This window comes from Myiozetetes cayanensis, unplaced genomic scaffold, assembly GCF_022539395.1.
Source record: "Myiozetetes cayanensis isolate MyiCay16 unplaced genomic scaffold, myiCay2020 scf1, whole genome shotgun sequence".
NCBI lineage: Eukaryota > Metazoa > Chordata > Aves > Passeriformes > Tyrannidae > Myiozetetes > Myiozetetes cayanensis.
The window spans coordinates 106,628,505-106,646,480 of NW_026086604.1; the positions used below are offsets into that span (position 1 = coordinate 106,628,505).

At 39.7% G+C, this 17,976-nt stretch overlaps 1 protein-coding gene across 3 annotated transcripts in view; it reads right to left on the reverse strand.

The window, feature by feature from the left end:
• MYRIP (myosin VIIA and Rab interacting protein) overlaps positions 1–17,976 on the reverse strand; it is a 209,652-nt gene that overhangs the window by 30,833 nt on the left and 160,843 nt on the right. For all 3 annotated transcript variants that reach the window (XM_050312054.1, XM_050312037.1, XM_050312045.1), the window contains exons 9-10: positions 6,997–7,174; positions 1,976–2,625 (exon numbers count right to left, since the gene is read on the reverse strand). In XM_050312054.1, the coding sequence (XP_050168011.1) occupies positions 1,976–2,625; positions 6,997–7,174 (828 nt within the window). The remainder of the gene's footprint in view (positions 1–1,975; positions 2,626–6,996; positions 7,175–17,976) is intronic.

A 17,976-nucleotide genomic window follows, 5' to 3' on the forward strand; every position in this document is an offset into this window, starting at 1 on the left:
AAGGGTAAAATGAAGGAGAGAGCTCCCAATCTTGCATTTTGAACACAACAGAGAGCTTATAAGAGGCAAAGCAACGCAAAAAAGAAGAATCATTTTCTGCACCAGCTTGTACTTTGAGGGACACACTAAGCTGCTGAAGGATGCCATCATGTATGTCTGGAAGCACCCTGCCTTTCTGACCTCCCCCATATGAATGTGGGGCAGGTTTAGATTGGACATTAGGAAAAATTTCTTCACAGAAAGGATTATTCAGCACTGGAACAGGCTGCCCAGGGAAGCGGTTAATTCACCATCCCTGGAAGTATTTAAAAGATGTGTAGTTGTGGCATGGTCTAGTGGTGGACCCTGCAGTGCTGGTTAACAGCTGAACTTGATGATCTTAAGTTTTTCCAACCTAAATGATTCTATGATTCTCTAATGTCTCCAGGACCTTCTCTGTGAGCTCAAATCCTCTATGCTCTGCAGAACAGTAGTACCTGAAAAGCCACAATATGAATACAGACACACACAGAATGTGCATAAATACACAAAACCAGAAAGGGAAATGTAGAAGTCTGCATAAAAGATATGGTCTTTGTGCAGTCCCTGGCAAGTTTTATAATTCTGCCTAATGTTCTAAGAAGTCATTAATGGCCACTGATGTGTTGTCAGAGCACATTATCATACATAACTCCCCTTCAACAACTGTTGATTGTAAATACATGAGCGCATGAGTATAAATAAATCAGTATCCCAAACACCCGCATCTCTGTCCTAAAAGCAGATGGAACAGCTACAGAATTAACAATCGTTTACCCAGCTGTAAAGCCCTGCTGAAATCCTAGAATCCTAATCTTGATTTACGATCAGCTGTACTGATGTCTTTCTATAGGAAATACAGGCTAGTAGCATAAGCAAAGAAAAACTATTCCAAGCATCCTAAATTTGTTCAGATAGCTTTAAGCCTGAATCAAGTTGCTTGTTGTCAAAGGCATAGAGAGAAGACAGCCCTCAGCTTCTTGATTCAGGCTTACCATTACTCTGCTGCAGTAATGACGCAGCTGCAGGATTTAAGAGAGGTAGGACATGGGAAATGGGACTGGACAAGGGGTCAATATTCTCCTCATCTAGTGTGCTTTTACTCCTAAAAAAATTCTGGGGGACAACAACATCCCTTACTTAGTATCAATCCCAGGCTTGGACAAACTCAAAACAGAGAAGACTTTTTGGCTTTCTGGTTATCTAACCCTTGTTTAAAAGAAAGTATTGACAAGAGTTTGAGAAGTACTTTGCTGTCTTCAAGTTGTATGATCAGTTTTTCCCAGTTTGAGCTATTACTTTCTGGGGTTTTTTGCTTGTTTGTTTGGGCTTTGTTTGTTTTGTTGATCAACTGACAAACTAAAATTTTTCCATCTGACAAATTTGACAAAATAAAATTGACAATTTAAATTGAGGTAGTTTGCAAACACTCACCCTAACACATCAGAACTCATCATAAGGTGACCAACTAAAAGCAGACATCATTTGGACTGTATTTTACAAAAAGCCCTTTCTGAATTTCTGCTTCTCATTAGCTTTATCCCTTATCAGGACTTTTGCAAAAGCTGCACAGCAGATTCCCAGGCATATGTGTTATTTCTTATTCCAAGAACAAAGGAGTTAAAAAACCCCCAAACAAACAGCACAAAAAAACGGTGATTAATTAACATTTTTTAGCTGTTGACAAATCCTGACTTTTTTTTTTTTTTTTTTTAGGAACACTGTATTTTACAGCATTAACAATGTCTTTGATCAGATGAAAGTGGCACATTTGAGAAAGCGGCAAAGCCTGCTCATGTAACACTTCACCTTTGCTTCTTCTCATTTAGGAAGCATGAGGAAGATAAAGCTTACAAGACTCTCCAACTCCCATTCAAGATTCACATGTTATTGCCAACATAGTTTAATTAGTTTAGTTCTTTTTGAGAGTGCATTTGCTAAGCTCAGATACAATTACCTGACTTAAATTCATCTTGCTCATTTTTGTCTGATTCTTGTCTTCACATAATTCTTCTGAGGTTGCTTTGTTCTTCCTCCACCTTCTTGATCTCTTTTCTAAATCATAATGGACCTCTTCAGTCTCACTGCTGTCCGAATACTCTAAGCTAGTTGCCTGTGGATTAAAATTTACATCCAGTTCTCCATGGAAGTGTTTCTTTTCCATTCTGGGCATATCACTTTGAGTTCTGCTTTGCAACCAGAGAAGTTTGCTAGGTCCTTTAGCTTCCTGGGAAGAGTTTACTGAAGATGTTTCTGAATCAGAGAACTGTGTCTCAGTATTGGTGTATAACCCAGAGGAGGGGGAGGTCACTGCCTGGTACTGATCACTGCCATAAACCCATTCGGTACCATACTGGGAATTAGTATAATAGAAATCGTCTGGTAATTGTCGAGGTCTCCTACGCAGCTTGTTCAAGGCCACATTCCAGTCGTAGTCATCCTCACTGTCTGAGCCCATCTCGTCATAGGCAGACACAACATTGGATTCATTCTCCAAAGCTCTGAATACCTGACTCTTTGGTTTGGCAAGCATTCGAGGACGAGGCAAAGTGACATTCTGCAAGGCCACCCAGTTTCCATCAGTGCTTTGCAAGACAGAAGGTGGACCTACAAAAATGAAACAAGAACAATCGTGATCACAGTGTGAAAGGCTCATTTTACATGGACACAAGTTGGAGAGTTCAACAAAACTAACAAACAAATGCAAGTATTGCTGCTACATGAACTCTTCCACGCTGAGAGCCGTGCTGCCATAGTACTCAGAAGCCACCACTTAAAGTTGTGGCGATGACTATTTAAAATGTGAGAGTACTTGGACCAAAGCTTTTTTTTTCTAAAAGAATCATTAGGTAAGGTTAATGGAACACCAGTACACAGACATGTATAAATCCTGAGTTTCGCAGATGTCTTTGATTCTGTGTGCAGTTCTGGTACCCCGTGTTGAAAATGAAAGATGGAAAAAGGATGAAAGAAAAGCAACAAAGGTTGCACCAGATTCTGAAACGTTGTCCATTCAAGGAATGATTAAGTAAACCAGAGCTCTGCCATCTAGAGGAGAGAAGAGTGAGAGGATACAGGCTAAAAGAGATGGCAGACTCTCTTCCAACCTAACTATTAGAGGACATGAAGAGAAGCTAGAGAAATCAAGGATCTAAACCAACAAAAGAGAGAAGTGGGATGCAATGGATACCAGACCTATGGAGCTTCTTGCCTAACCTGTTATGGATGCTAGAAATTATCTGGGATAAAACAGAGATGGCTAGGGATATGGAAGAGAAATCCACTGACATTAACTAAATATAGAAAAAAACTTCTAGATAAGTTGAAAGTTCTAGAGGTTCGGAGCCTACTCAGAGGCAGCATGAAAAATATGTGCTTTGTCCTAATCTTTCCTAGACTCTTGCTTATGGCTACTATGGCTGCTGTTGTTGTACCTCAGACTGAATACTAAATAGCTTTCTGTCTGACACAAGCACTGCTGCTCTTGTATTCTCACACTTTTTCAGAGTATGTTTTACCACTTCAGCAGAAAAAAAAGAGTCACAAATATGGTGAAAAAGTGCTGTATGTAATAGAAGGGTTAACTTTGTTCATAAAATCTTATGTGTATGAGGGAGTCAGAAACTTTTTGTTGTAATTAAACAAGATAAGTTTCACAGACAGCTTGCCAATCAAGCAAGTGTCAATAAACAACTGATAAGAACTGCATCTTTCATCTCTAACAAGTACCAGACGACCACTTAACAGCCACGAACTCAAGCCACAAACAAATTTACATCCAAAAACCCGGGACTTGAGAATATATAAAAGGAGCATTTACTACATTTCAGGGTGTGCCTCGGCAGGGCGCTTGCCCTCCAGGCCACCCAGCACTGTTTTGCTTTATTATCGCTTGCTTAATAAATTTATCAATGTTTAATTGGAATTGAGTTGTCTAAATTCTTATACTAACTTATAACACTGTATAACGCATATAACTCAGAGAATCTAATTTTTTTCTAAATTTAGATTCCATTTTTAATCAAACTTGAAAATACCCCTCTTGGGAAATACGAATGTGTGATGACTCTATGTTCTGCAGCAGTTTAATAAATATATAATGCCACGGATTTACACAGTAATCTCAGCCTACTGAATGAACTTTTCAGACTTATGGATTCCTCCCAAGGGTTTAAATTTACCATTTCCAGAAAATTATAGAAACTCTTAATATAAATATTAGTTTTCTCAAACTGTGAACAGAATGTCATTATTTTAAAATGGACAAAGTAACATCTGGATCTGTTGTAGATGATAATCAAGAATTTTGCATTAGATGATGACAAATACTTGGATGATAAGACTATTTCTTCCCTCCTGTTGTTCATAAAGAACACCACAATGCAGTAAGAACGTGTGTTTAAGTAAAAAAAAAAAACAGTCTGAGCTGCACTGCCACCACCAAAACACTCCCACAAAAATAAAACAAAAATTAAATTGTAATTAAACTTGGGAGCTATGCAAGATACAGAACAATTTTTGCATTTTTTTACTCATTTGAATCCTTTTGGCTTGTTTTCACTTCATGAGTTTCATGGCAATTCAGAAAACTTGAGAAAATACATCATTGAAGTAATTTTTACTCCTGCCTAAAAGGAAATTAAGTAATACCAGTTTTCTTCTGGCAGTGAGCAGCTGAGGATATAACTAAAGCCAGGTTTGTAGGGAAAACTAATATCTGTTCATTGTAACCCCTGATTTTGGAGAAAAAGAAAGAATCCAAGCTATCGAGCATAAAAAACTTCTGCTTATTCACTCTTTCCAACTGTGTTCACTAATCTGAGAATAGAATTATCTCGAGAGAAAAAAGACCTTTCCTGAAAAACATTGTTCCTTCAAACAAAATATAAATCTCCAATAGGAACTGAATTCAGCTGGACATGACAAAAACGTAAGGGAGTACCACATACTTTTTTTCTCCCCCAAACCATATCCCCTTATTTTGTTTTATAACAACACAGGAGAATCAGTCAAAAAACCTCGGTTAACTGAAGAAAGGACAGGGTAGTAGTTGATTATATCTTACAGGGCAAACAGAAAGCCACTGAGAACTCTATATTCAGAAAACTGACTCAGTTTTATCGCAGCTTCAAGCAATGTCAAGTGCTCCCTTACTCATTTTTCGAAACAAAGCCACTTGCTTGAAAGAATCATTTTTGCACACAATTCTTTGGGAATAAACTATAATTTTCATGTGAAAATGAAAAAATATTTAAGAAGTTTCATTGTAAAACTACTGATAAAAGGGAAAATCCCCCACAAAGTCACGATTTGGTTCTTGAGTCATCACTTAAAACAATACAAACTGTAATCAAAATGAACTGCTTTTTGGCTACATGACCAGAAAGACCATTGATGTTACCACTCCAGACTCTTGGTTGAGATTTCTTTGGTTTTCTGAATCCTAATACAGAGCTGCTTATTACTGCATAGGTGAGACCATATTTACAAATATTAGCACAGTCAGCTATTTTCTGTAAGCTCAACAGGTACCACAATTTCATCACAAATGTGATTTTTAGATGAAAGAAGCAGAACAAATCCTTTGAGTAGAGCACCTGAAAGGAAACTGGGTCAATTTATCGTTCAGCTATGGTTAAGCAACTGTTAAGTACTAAATTGCTCAACAGTTGAATTCAATGGGATTGAAGTGGGTTCTTAAATTTAAGCACCAAATTAGCTGCTTTACTGAAAATAGGCCTTCCACTAAAATGCCCAGGAAAAGAACGTTTCTGACAGGGGGTTGAATGAGCAGTTCACAAAGGGATGCATACTTAGTTACGTCAGCTTTTAATACTACTTTACTAAAAATTTCCTTATGGGGGAAGGAAGGTATTGAAACTGTGTAAATTTCAGTCTCCCGAGTTATCTACTGGCATTAGAGATTGAATGGATGGGCAGCCCCCATCCCTGGTCTCCACTAAATCCGAATACATGTTTTGGCTGCTTCTGCTTGCCAGCACCTGATGAGCCAGCTGTGGGGGTCACAGCACCAGTAAACACTCTATAAAAGAGAAGTTTTCTGCCTGTGTAGCTTCATGAACCAATTGCCACAGGGGTCAGATAGGTTCTACAGCTCTTAGAAGAGAAGAAGCAGGAACAAGCAGACTGTGTCATGGGAGGACAACACCTGGAGCCAGGGAATGCTGCTACAGTGAGCAGTTCAGCTCTTCCCCTTGTGCAGTTGTAGGGTGAAAAGTAACCAACTCTTCTGTGCACTCGTTGCCTGGTGCTACCCTCCTGTCCTTATGTCATCTTGAAATAAGCAGGGAATTGCATTCTATCCCAGGGTGCTGCTTCAGGAGTGGGGCTGACTTGGAAAGCTGCTCATGATCCAACATCCATACCTAACACATGACGACAGAGGACAAACCTAGGGAAACTGCTGGTCTGTGAAGTTCTTATTCACACACCTTCCTCAAATTCATATGGAAGCACCAGATAGTAGGGCTGCACATTTGTGAACTCATCAGGGTTGAAAATAAAGCTGCAAGGGGGAATTCTAGATGTGAATTGTTTCAGTGCTTGGTTCACCATGTAACCTCATGAACAGTTACCCTATGCAAACAGAAGGGATACTATGGACAGCTGCAAACCCTTTCAACTGGAGGACAGATTACAAAGGATTCTTGGGCTCTTGTGTCTTAGAAGCTCTGAAATGTATCCAAACTAGTTGCCTAATTTTTGTGACAATCCAAAACCAACTCCACAAAAGCCCAAATTTTTAATCCTTTTTTCAGATTAAAAAAGGTAAGATAAGCAATGACACAGCCCAATGAAATAGTGACACAGCATCATCAAATACACATTTTGCACGTGACCTCTGAAAGCACAGACGTCAGCAGAAATGCCCTGGAGAAGGTCCTTGCTTTAAGTCGTATTTATTCTGCATGTGAGTGAGAACCAAAAAGGAATCTTATTCGTACTAGAAATATTTACTTGTTTCATTTAGCCTGTCCACACTCTTCCAGCTGGGTAATGAAGATAGCTTGCGTTCCTTCTGCTTCCTGGACTGCCCCTTTTGCTGCTTCTGAAGAGCCTCGGTCACAGATGATGCAGAGTCTTGTCCTTTACTGGTCGCATCTTCACTAGCCAGGGAGAATGCAGACTGAGACCTCTGTGGAATTAAAAATCAAAGAGTATAATTTAAAAATAGAAATACTTAATTATCCAACTCTTTATCGTAATCAGTATTCAGTTACCCAGGGAAGTGTGGGATCTGCCAGCATCACAAATGGAATTTAATGTATTCAAAAGAATTGATTCAGCATTAGATTGCTTATTTATGTGCATTTCTGATGCCATGCAAGGAGGCAGGAAATTCTTTACACTATCACAGGCCAAACGGAAAGAAATAATTAGGGTGAAGTTATTGGGAATGTACTTGGTGAGGACTGATATCTAACTGCTGTGACTCAAGTTAGTCAAAAGGGATCCCACTGTGGTGAGACGTGATGATGTACTGTTGGCTCAACAGGCCATCTGGTGTAACAATTTGCAGAAGTTAAAAATTAAAAAAAGCAAACAAACAGCCTGTTCCTCAGAAATAGATATGCAAGTCAGATGATTTAGAATTCTATTTGCTAGGACATACATATCACCCAATATGCTGAGCGGTTTTATTCAGTCTTACTAATGAAGTGGCTAAGAAGGCCAATGGCATCTTGGCCTGTATCACGAACAGTAGGGCCAGCAGGTCCAGGGAAGTGATTCTTTCCCTGTACTCAGTGCTGGTGAGGCCACACCTGGAGTGCTGTGTCCAGTTCTGGACACTGATTTCAGGAGAACTCACACTTGCATATCAAATCACATATGTAGTTCCAGAAACAAGGCTACAGAGCTCGAGTCAAGTTGCCTCTGCAGCAGAGTCAGTAGAAGACTGTATACGCCAGGGATTCATTAAGAGATATGTTTTCAAGTGGCTCAGCTGCTTTGCACAGGCCAAGTTGGCACTCTCAAATCTTTGTACATTTTTGCTGATGTTCAAATTACAAATAATTAACTAAAACTGTTACTCTCAAAAGGGCCAGTCTTCCCCTGTATCAGAGCTCTGCTTTGCACTGGTGCAGATGAGGTAAAGGGGAACTTGACTTTTAGCTATTTTCAAGTCCCTCCAATTCTCAGGACAGTATAAGCTTTGTTGGGAGTCCTGCTGGCTTGAAAGCCACAGTAACAACACTTTCTGGCTGCACTTCCTCCCACCTGAAATGCTCCTGTATGGGACCCATGTACCATGCCAGAAGATTTAATGAACTGCAAATCTTCCTGTATCCTTGGCTCAGTGATAGGATTTCATAACAAATTTGATAAAAAGAAACACAAGGGTTTAGTTTGGCTTCAGAATTCTGGAGGAAAAGTCAGAATTATTGCCCTGGAATAAAATAATTTCTATAACTGCAGTGACCACATAACTTTGTTGATCTTTTTCATAATAAGATGGAGATAAGTCCTAATGGGATGCATTGGAGTGTTTCCTTTCAAATTCAGGGAATAAACTACTCACAATAAGCTCATCGTACTGTATAATTTTACTATAGGGAATCTTTCAGGTGAATCACTATTTTTAGCCTACACTTTATTCAAGTGTATATTTGGGCTGTTTCAAAGCAAACCTTGAACTAGATGTTCAATTGATCAAGTTCATCTGAATCCTCCTCAACCTGTAAAAGGGTTAATAATACAATACATACAGGTACATAAATTGTTTTGCTATAGGAAATTTGCTCATTAACTTTGATTTCATCCTGTCAGGATATATGGACATTATAAGCAATTCTGCCACAAGTTGCCACCTGAACTATGATGAGTTTTAGCTGTACTGTGGTTCATTTCCCTTCATTGTAAAGCAAGAACTACCAAACTTCCCATGCTTTCAACAAATTAGGTCCAGTACATATCTGTCATATTCTTTGGTATCTTTTTGTTAAAGTTGTTACATACTGTCACCGCCGAGACCCGGGTTCGATTCCCGGTCAGGGCCACTCTCGGGCAGGTGGGGCTCGTTAGCCCTTAAAAAGGCAATCCATCTACGTCCTAAGGACCTCGCTGCCACCGTCCAAGCTCGCTTGGCCCCGGCAGATGAACCTTAGGATTAAAGGGTGGGCTCAGTTCCGCGCACACTGTGTCTCACCTAAAAAATCCAATGCGCAGGCTGGAAGGTGGAAAGACCTTCCCCGGATCTTCGCTTGCGAAGACTGGCCATTATTATTTTTTTTTTTTTTTTGTTACATACTGAAAGCAGCAACACTATTTTCACAGTACCATGAATATTCCCTCGGAGCACATTCTTTTTCCACAGGAGATAAGAGATGCTGAAGACCCAGAAGAAGGAAATAGCCTACAGTTCTATCAGTAGTAGCTATTTTCCCTTATTACTTAAAGAACTGAATTGTAAGAAGAAGAATATCAGAAAAAACTAAGGTAGTCTGTCTAATGATAACCTGGACCCAGATAATGACAGTAACATATTTTTGTTATTATGTAAAATCTGCGGTTTTGACAACTTTTCTATTTTGTTTAAATGGCAGCTTCTCCAGTGCCTACTCATTGTCTCACAAAAAACACACTAAAGGCTGCATTGCAATGGTGGCAGCACCTGCACTTTGCTCTCAACTAACCTGAGAGCTGCCAGCAGACAACCCTTACAACATAGACCTCGGCATGGGCTGCAAAACCCTGCTTAAGGAGCTGGGCACTCCTGCCCCCAGACCTATGCTTACACAGCAATGCTGCCATCAGCACTGTCTGAGCAATTTAAAGCTGGCTCAGGTGCATCTACACTATAGGGCAGATAGAGTTTTCAGAAGGACTAGAAGCTACACAACAGCTTGAAGGATCTGAAAAGGAGAAGATGACCATAAAAGGCCTGACGGACAAAGGGCAATGAAAAACAAGGAAGAGCAGAAAAGAAATCAGATGTAGTCCCATGTGGTATAGTAGACTAGGATCTGAAATAAGCTTATCCAAACAAGCTTATCTAAAAAAATAAAGCTGATTTTTTAAAATTCTGTGCTAAAACTTTTGTGTCAGATCAGAGGGAAACTGCTCTTCATGGTTTCTGCAAGCTCTCTGTGGTGAGAAGGAAATTGGTATTTTTCAGGAACTACTGCAACTTCCCAGGAAATCTGATCTTAATACAGGAAAGGGTAACACTTTTGGTGCCTCCAAAGTTTGGCTTGAACCCATCCTCTCACAAAAAAGGAGTGTCATTAGCCAAGCCTGCTGTAGAACAGGAGAGAAGCATATCCTGGCATTAGAACAAATTGGCATAAACTAGCCATATCTTTCAGAGCACAAAAGCAAACGTTTGTCTACAAGTTTATCTCCAATCAATGAGCAGCCTAACTGGTGACTCTATCTGAAATGCAAATGGCTCAAGACCTCATTTGTGTTGTTTTTGCAATAAAGAGTAAACGAGAAAGTTAGTTGTTTTTGTGAGACTATGCAGAAGGCCTAATCTTGCCTGGCACATTTGTGCCAACTTCGACTATTCATCCCCACAGCTACAGCATGGGTTTCAGCATGGGCTACATTCAACATACATGCTTGCCCGTGCTGCTGACTTCACTGCTGTGCTTACCAGCAGCAGAACTACACGTTACTGTGCTGCATTTGTGTCTCCCTTCCTCACACAGGTAACAGCCCATCTGTAGATCCAGAGGGGACGTTTTTCCCTTGAAGGTATTTGTGTAGGAAGGAAAACACTGAACATAAGGGAACAGGATTGAGAAGCTGGTGCTCCATGAAGTTTCCCCATGCATGGATGCAGGGAAGTGCTGGAGGTAAGGCCAGCTACCACAATAAGCTCTTGGATCAGTTTGCATTGGAACAAGGGATATTTACTGATCAAACCAAGGAACCATGCCCCTCCATCTTTACCAACTGCCTACATACTTGGACTGCAACAAGATCTCAGGGCAGAAGAACCAAAAACATCCAAAAAATACAAGAGCCTAAATACAAATTTCAAAAGAAGGCAGGAATGTAGGAACTTTGGTCCCGATGGACATGAGATGTGAAGAAGGGAGCTAAAGCTACCCGGTGTCTTTTCAAACCAGAAGTTCTGGTTCATCAGCAAGAAATGCCCCCTCTTAGGCAGGTGCTATTTTAGGTGTACTCTTGTGTTATGAATTAAAAGGCTGCCCTGCAAGTTTGCAGTCAGACACTGCTAGTTTCTGCAGTAAATTAGTACATCAGCAGATGGCACTGCAACCCAGCAGGCCTTTTGCTGTGCTCACTGCCTACACTCCATGGAGGTATGGGCTGCATGCTGGAGCGCTGTGCAGCACAGCTCACAAAATATAGTTACAGCATTGGCAGGTATTTCCAAACACTTGAGTTAGATGAGTTCCCCACAAAATCTTTGCTACTTGCATCTGCTCCAACATGTTTCTTTCAAAATTAAAATTCCTCACATTATTATCATCTTTTTTTTTAATCCCTCTTCAGGGATTTCTGCTGAATAGTTTATAATGTCTGGATGGAGAGAACTCAGCCTTCATTTTTTACTGGGCTAGAACCAAAAGGAGTCATCTGTTTCTTAAATGGCCTTCAATAAAAAAAAAATTCTGAAGATTAAAAAAGAAAGGGTGAATAAAAAGTAATCACATCTTCTATTCCTTAATAAATATAGATATTCCATCTACTGTCTATAACTATTTAAAAGTTCATTCTTCTGAACACTGATAATTAAAAACAAAACAAGTAATCAAAGGAAAGAAAAGCTTTTTGTAAACCACTAGTGAATATTGAGTCTAATGTTGATAATCTATGGATTCTTTAGCTTGAAGAACTCTCTTATATGTAAACATACTGATAGAGAGACAACATGAAGATTTTGCACTACTTCATTCCTCAAAAGATGAAAGAGTATGGGTAATTCCTCCTTCTTCTAAAGAAAAGCCAAAATGTTAATTCAAAATAGGTCCTAACAGTAGCAATCCCTAAGCATCAGCAGCTTCTTATCCTTTGGTAAGAAAACTCCCACACCAGGAAGGAGACAGTATGAGCTTGCAAATGGTGCCACTCTGCCACAGCCTATTTATCCCTGGAAGTGATTTTCGCTCTGCTCAAATGTATGCAGTCCAGACATTTAGCAGTGGGAGTGAAATACCAAGGGCTTCAAGCATCTGTTCCTTAGTTAATCTTGTATGTGGCAAAGGATCTGTTAACAACCTTCTGAAAAAGGGCAAGAACAGGCAGATGAATAGAAGATTTTCACACTCAATTGAAAGAAAACTCCCTTCTTCGTGTCCTGACCAAAACCCTTGCGGAATATCACAGCCATCAGGGAAAATCCTTGAACAGCAGGCTGAGAGAAAGCAAAGATGATTGCTCCCCGTCCTGCAAAAGCCTTAGAGCAACATGACCCTCTACAGTCTGCCCAAATTGGCTTTTTGTTCACTAGTGACACAGACATAGCTTGGCTGCACGGGATCGTTTCTATCCTTCTAGTCACCTCTTAGACAGCTGATGCCTTTAAAAGCACTGTTCCTTTATAAAAGAGTACAAAAATTATGATTAGTTAATCACGAATGGGTCTGTCAGCAGGAATAAATTGCACAGCTGTATAATAATATGTAGAGCCACATCTGGGCGCACATTTATTTTGGTTCAGTTTGGATTGACTGATCCAGAGATGGAGAGAAGGGTTGTAAGGGAGAGAGACTGGAGGTTATTCCACAATAAACCTATTGCTACTGGGCATGCAAGCAGCCCTACACTAACACCCACAGGGTTTGAGGGACTGCCCTCTCCCTCCTCCCTCTGGCCCCACATGTGAAAGTGCTACTGCTTTGATTGAAAGGAATTCACAAGCTAATAATAAGGGATATTTTGTATTGTATGAAATTTGGCTTCATACATACGGTTTCATACATACTCATATGGTCCTGAATATGAGTATAAACATCCTTTTATTGCACTTACGGGGAGCTAACAATTAGGAAGGTGATAGGAGCATAAAATATAATAGTTTGATCAATGTAATGGACTTATGTGACCAAGTTTATTGCAGTTTGTGGAATAGAGGCTGATGTACCAATGCAACTGTAACCCAAGCAGTGCCTTTAGAAGGTACCCTTTTGCATTTAGCCATTACTGTTCCTCATATGGTCCCCCATGGCCCATTCTTTTTCCCTCTTCCCAAACTGGGAATATTGTATAACTCCTTTAAAAAAAAAGAAACCAAACAAAAAACAAACACTTCCCTGTTGCATAAAACCCTTACTTGAAGACACTGAGAGCTCAGTTAGTATCCTGTGATAACAGTATTACCATTATACTTGCAGAAGGGAAACCTAAGCAACAGCAAAAGCCAGATCCCTGGTTCTGGTGTAGGACAGTATGATTTTCATTTGCTTACAAGTGCATGCCTCTGGGAGAGTGTGTGCATATAGGAGGGTAGGGAAGGAGGTGAGCTGGCATCCTTGTCTCAAGTCTAATTGCAGCCTTACAAACAAACTCATCATTTTTGTCAAGTGAATACTCCTCACTAAACACAACTATTTTTTTTTGTTAATCTCTAGGTGTCTTAGTTCCCTCATGTCCTGTTCTGACCCTCATCTACAAAGTTGTGCTTAGCACAGCACACGCCCATCAGAGACAAAATCACTATATCTCCTACTCAAACAACCAACTGACAGAGGAAATCTTAAGTGTTCTGTGTTTATTTGTTTCTTGCCATGACAATAATCTAAATCTTGCCCTGCTTTAATCTAAAATAAAGTAGGACTTGTCAGGTAGCCTAGGTCTGGTTTTAAGTTAGACCTGAAAATTCTGAGACACCCAGGAATAAATCTGGGAGAACAACATATGACCTAAACTATTTGGAGAATAACATTATAGAATGACCACCCTTCTCTGTCCTCTCTCCTACTCCCTTTCATGCCTTAATACCTATCTTGGTTTGTTGAGAGTAAGTGCAATGTGGCTGAATGTAGGCCTGCATGGGCTTGATCATGTACCTAGCATCCAAAACTGTCTTCTTGAACGTTTGTCAAGTGTATGGATAGTACTATGAGATCAAAAATGAGTAATCTTATGCTAGTGATACATCTCAAGATGAAGTACATACTCGAACTATACAAACAACCTTCAGAGGACAATGCTGTTGTGTTTAGCCTTGCACTGATTATTTAGCAACCTGAGCCTTAAAAACTACTAGTAGTTGCTGAATCAGAACAGCAAAAGTAGTTGTATCCTGTCTCTCTGCAGCAGTGGAAGGAGGGAAATCAACCAGATTACTACAGGCAGAGTTGTCTTAATCTGAAATCCAGATCACTTCTGCAGTGAGATTACAATATTACAATGTCATCTGTGAAGTCAGCAGATGCCAGCGTTATCTGCAACCCGGAAAGTACTTAGAGAAATTTGGATTTTCACATAATAAATATTAATAAAAAAGACCCTTTTTTTCCAAAGCACTGAAAATGTACTGTTCTTTCCCATTCTGTGCAGAGGAGATGGTGCTGGAGTGGGCTTCTTTCGGAAGGAAACAAGACAGCAAATAACCCATCAGATCCAGCTGATGGGCTTCTGGATGAATGCACGCCTGCCTCATTGGTAGTAGGTCCCAGCAATACATGTCATGCAAACTTCTGATGGTAGCTCATGTATAAAAGCTAAAAGCTCCATCTTCTCTATGTCGTGATACATTTATTAATTAGACATAAATATGATGTTTCTGAGACAGAGTCATTGACAGGTAGTAACTGATGTCAGCTGGTATCAACTTTCTACAATGTGATGCCTCCCTCATCTGAAATCACTCTCCCACTGTGTTGTATGACTACTAAAAAGGCATGAACCTCAAAAAGGTTTTCTTCAAGTACTTGTTTGAGACAAACCTAGCAAGGTATTGAGTATCTGCAAAACCTCCTGCTTGCAGAATCTTCCTTCTCTTTAGAACAAATCAAATAGGTGAAAAATAAAGAAGAAAAAATAAACAACTGTCAGTACACTGTGGACCCTATAATTAGCTTAACCAGTAAATTTCTGCTTCCCCTGAGGTGCATCATAATGTGTATTTAATGAAATCCTCCTTTTCCCTATATCCCTAGCTGTTTTATATACTATAAATTATGGATGAGCTTCTGTTTATATGTGCAATCTTTTAGCTGTAAAATAAAGACCACTAATACAGCACTTAAAACACACCAGGGTGCCTGCACTCCATCAATGTTTAAATGGGATACAATATGCCAACTGGTCGTTTGCTCTCTCGTTTTCAGTGATGTATAGGGGGGAACTGGGCTGAGAAAGCAGAGGAGTATCCGCCCATTGCTCTAAGCTCCTCCTATCCCAACACTGTACAGCTTTTGCTTTTTGGTAATGAGAAACAGATGGTGCCATCCATCTCTTTTTATGGGATGGGGAAATAAAATATTCAGCCTTGTCTGACTATTTTTAGCATGGGCAAGGGATCTCAAAAAAATCTAAGAGGAAAGAAAGGGAAAGACAGTATCTATAGACACTACCACTCCATAAACAATGTTAAACAATCAATGCTATATTTGAGGGTGGGGGGAGGGACAGGGAGGGAGCTTAAGATATTTAATGATGATTTCAAAGCAAGTGATTTTGGATTAGCAATGGAGGTAATGTAGGGTTTCCACAGTCCACTGGAAGTTTCTGGCTGATATGGATGAGCTGCATGCAAATAGCTGAGATTAAAAGAAAAACTGCTTGGTAGGTATAACCACAAGATGATAGCTGGAATTACAGCACCCCCAACACTGAAAGTAAGTGACTTTGGTAGTAAAATGTAATGCAATAATAAACAGGGTCTGTAAAGGCCAGTGTTATAACGTTTAACTGCCCTACGTTGTATGTTACCAGCTTTACTATGCTAGCAAAACTGCATGAATTATTTTCTACACTGAAGACAAATAAAAATATTTTCTCTGAGAAAAATTTCCAGTTTTAAATTATGAAATCCTGACCGCCTTAATATTTGCAATCCTTACCTCCCTTTCCTCTGCACATCCATATTTTTGTTAATTGTTACTTCTTTCCTTTTATTTAATCTATCCTGTTTTTCCTAATTTGTTTGCCAGGTACCAAAGAAATACTTAAACAAGGGAAGTTCTACTTAAATAATTCTTATTGGGAAACATGCTCACATACATAACTCTGACATAGTAATAGTCACCTTGAGTCACATTTGATAGAAAAAAACCAGAACACTTGTTTTAATTTTTCCTTCTCTTGGGATTGCTGTGGTCACAATGTCTGTCTACAAAAACCTTGGTTAAAGTAGCAACACCCATGCTAATAAATTTGTTGCAACAGACATCTTGTCAGCTGTGGTGTGTACTAATATTTAAAGGTTTTTTTCATTACTGGCAGATCTCTGCTCAAACTAAGTCAACACACACTCAATGTTAGAACGTGTACACAAATCAAGAGTTTGGTTTTTTTGTTGGTGATGTAATGTCAACAGTTAGGAACTAAGAAAACTTCATATTTTGCACTGGAGCCCACAGAGATTTGCTGTTATAGACTTGGACTCCTGGGAGTAAGGAGCTTTGCCTGGAATGGGCATAGGACCATGGCCCTCTCTGCCAGCTTCTGTAGAAGCTCAGCTTTGTTTTGGAAAGAAAAAAAATAATTGCAATTCTGTTGGCAGAAAAGATAACTTTCTCATATGATATACAGAGGAGAAATTGGTGAGGTTTAATCCTGTAAAGCTACTGACAGATGCATGCTTCCCAATTGTTGCTGGATGAAAACGAAGTGGAATGGAAAGTGAACTTAGGAAAAGGAATCTGGGTTGTTTCAGCACTGTTGATGAGAATAAAGCAGGCTGTAACTGCTCTGCATTTGCTCTGCACAAATTGCCTTTCAGTAGGCTTTCCAGCAGGCCCTTTGTTAGAGCTTCTGTGACTTTAATTCTGCTAGTCTAACAGGCTAACATAACTGCAACTATATTAGCTATGGGAACAACTAGAGCTATACTCCCATTCCAAGGGTGTTTTGTCATACTAACAAAATTCTTCTGTTCAAAGCAAAGCAAAAATAAACACTTACACACTTCAAAGAACAAGGGAAAACAGTAAAACAACACTAGCAAAGCAAAAGGCAGAAACTAAACTTATGGGAGAGGTGAAAGAAATCACAGCAGATGGCCAAATTCATTCGTGTTCCTTAAAGCACTGTGGGAAGGCAATTGGAACAAATGATGACAAATGTAACAAAAAACCCTGTGAAGAGGTAGAGAGTCCTTATAAAGCACTGTACACATCTGGATCTCTAGTACTGACTGATGGGTATAGAAGTTTTGAAGCTGTGCTCACCTTAATGTGACATTTCTGCTACACCAGTATTTTTCAGAAAGTCTACTATTACTCAAACCAATGAGCCCCCGTCTGGCAAAAAAATTAGGACTAAATTGCTACTTTAGAAGAGGATTCCAAGCTTAGCTATCCAAATGCAGAGCACCAAGCTTCTGGTATAATGACCACAGATTTGAACAGCATATTTCTCTAGTTCCTGTCCTTAAACTCAAAAAAGAAACCTCAGCTGAGTCAGACACAAAATTAACTCTCTGTCCTGGCTCTTATATTCTGCAAGCAACTGGCCTAGGAGTGACAGAGTAAAACTCTTAAACATGCTCACCCTGACTTCTGATCACCTGGTTAACAGCAGCATCTTATAGGCATTACACTTCCCATTCGGATAGAGGTGAGGGATTAGAATGCAAGTCTGTATCTCAGCAATTCTGGTATTCTGGCATAAATCTATTCTCATTGGGAGTGTAAGTGGGAATTAAGACACAGCCCACATTCAGTTCTGGTGGTTCCGCTCAGCGAGGGAAAGGTGATTACTGGCACAGCAGCAGGACACTTAAACCACAGTATCAAAATGCACTGGAACTAACTTGTCTGTCCCTGTCTTTTCTGTCCAATTGTAAAGCAGCCT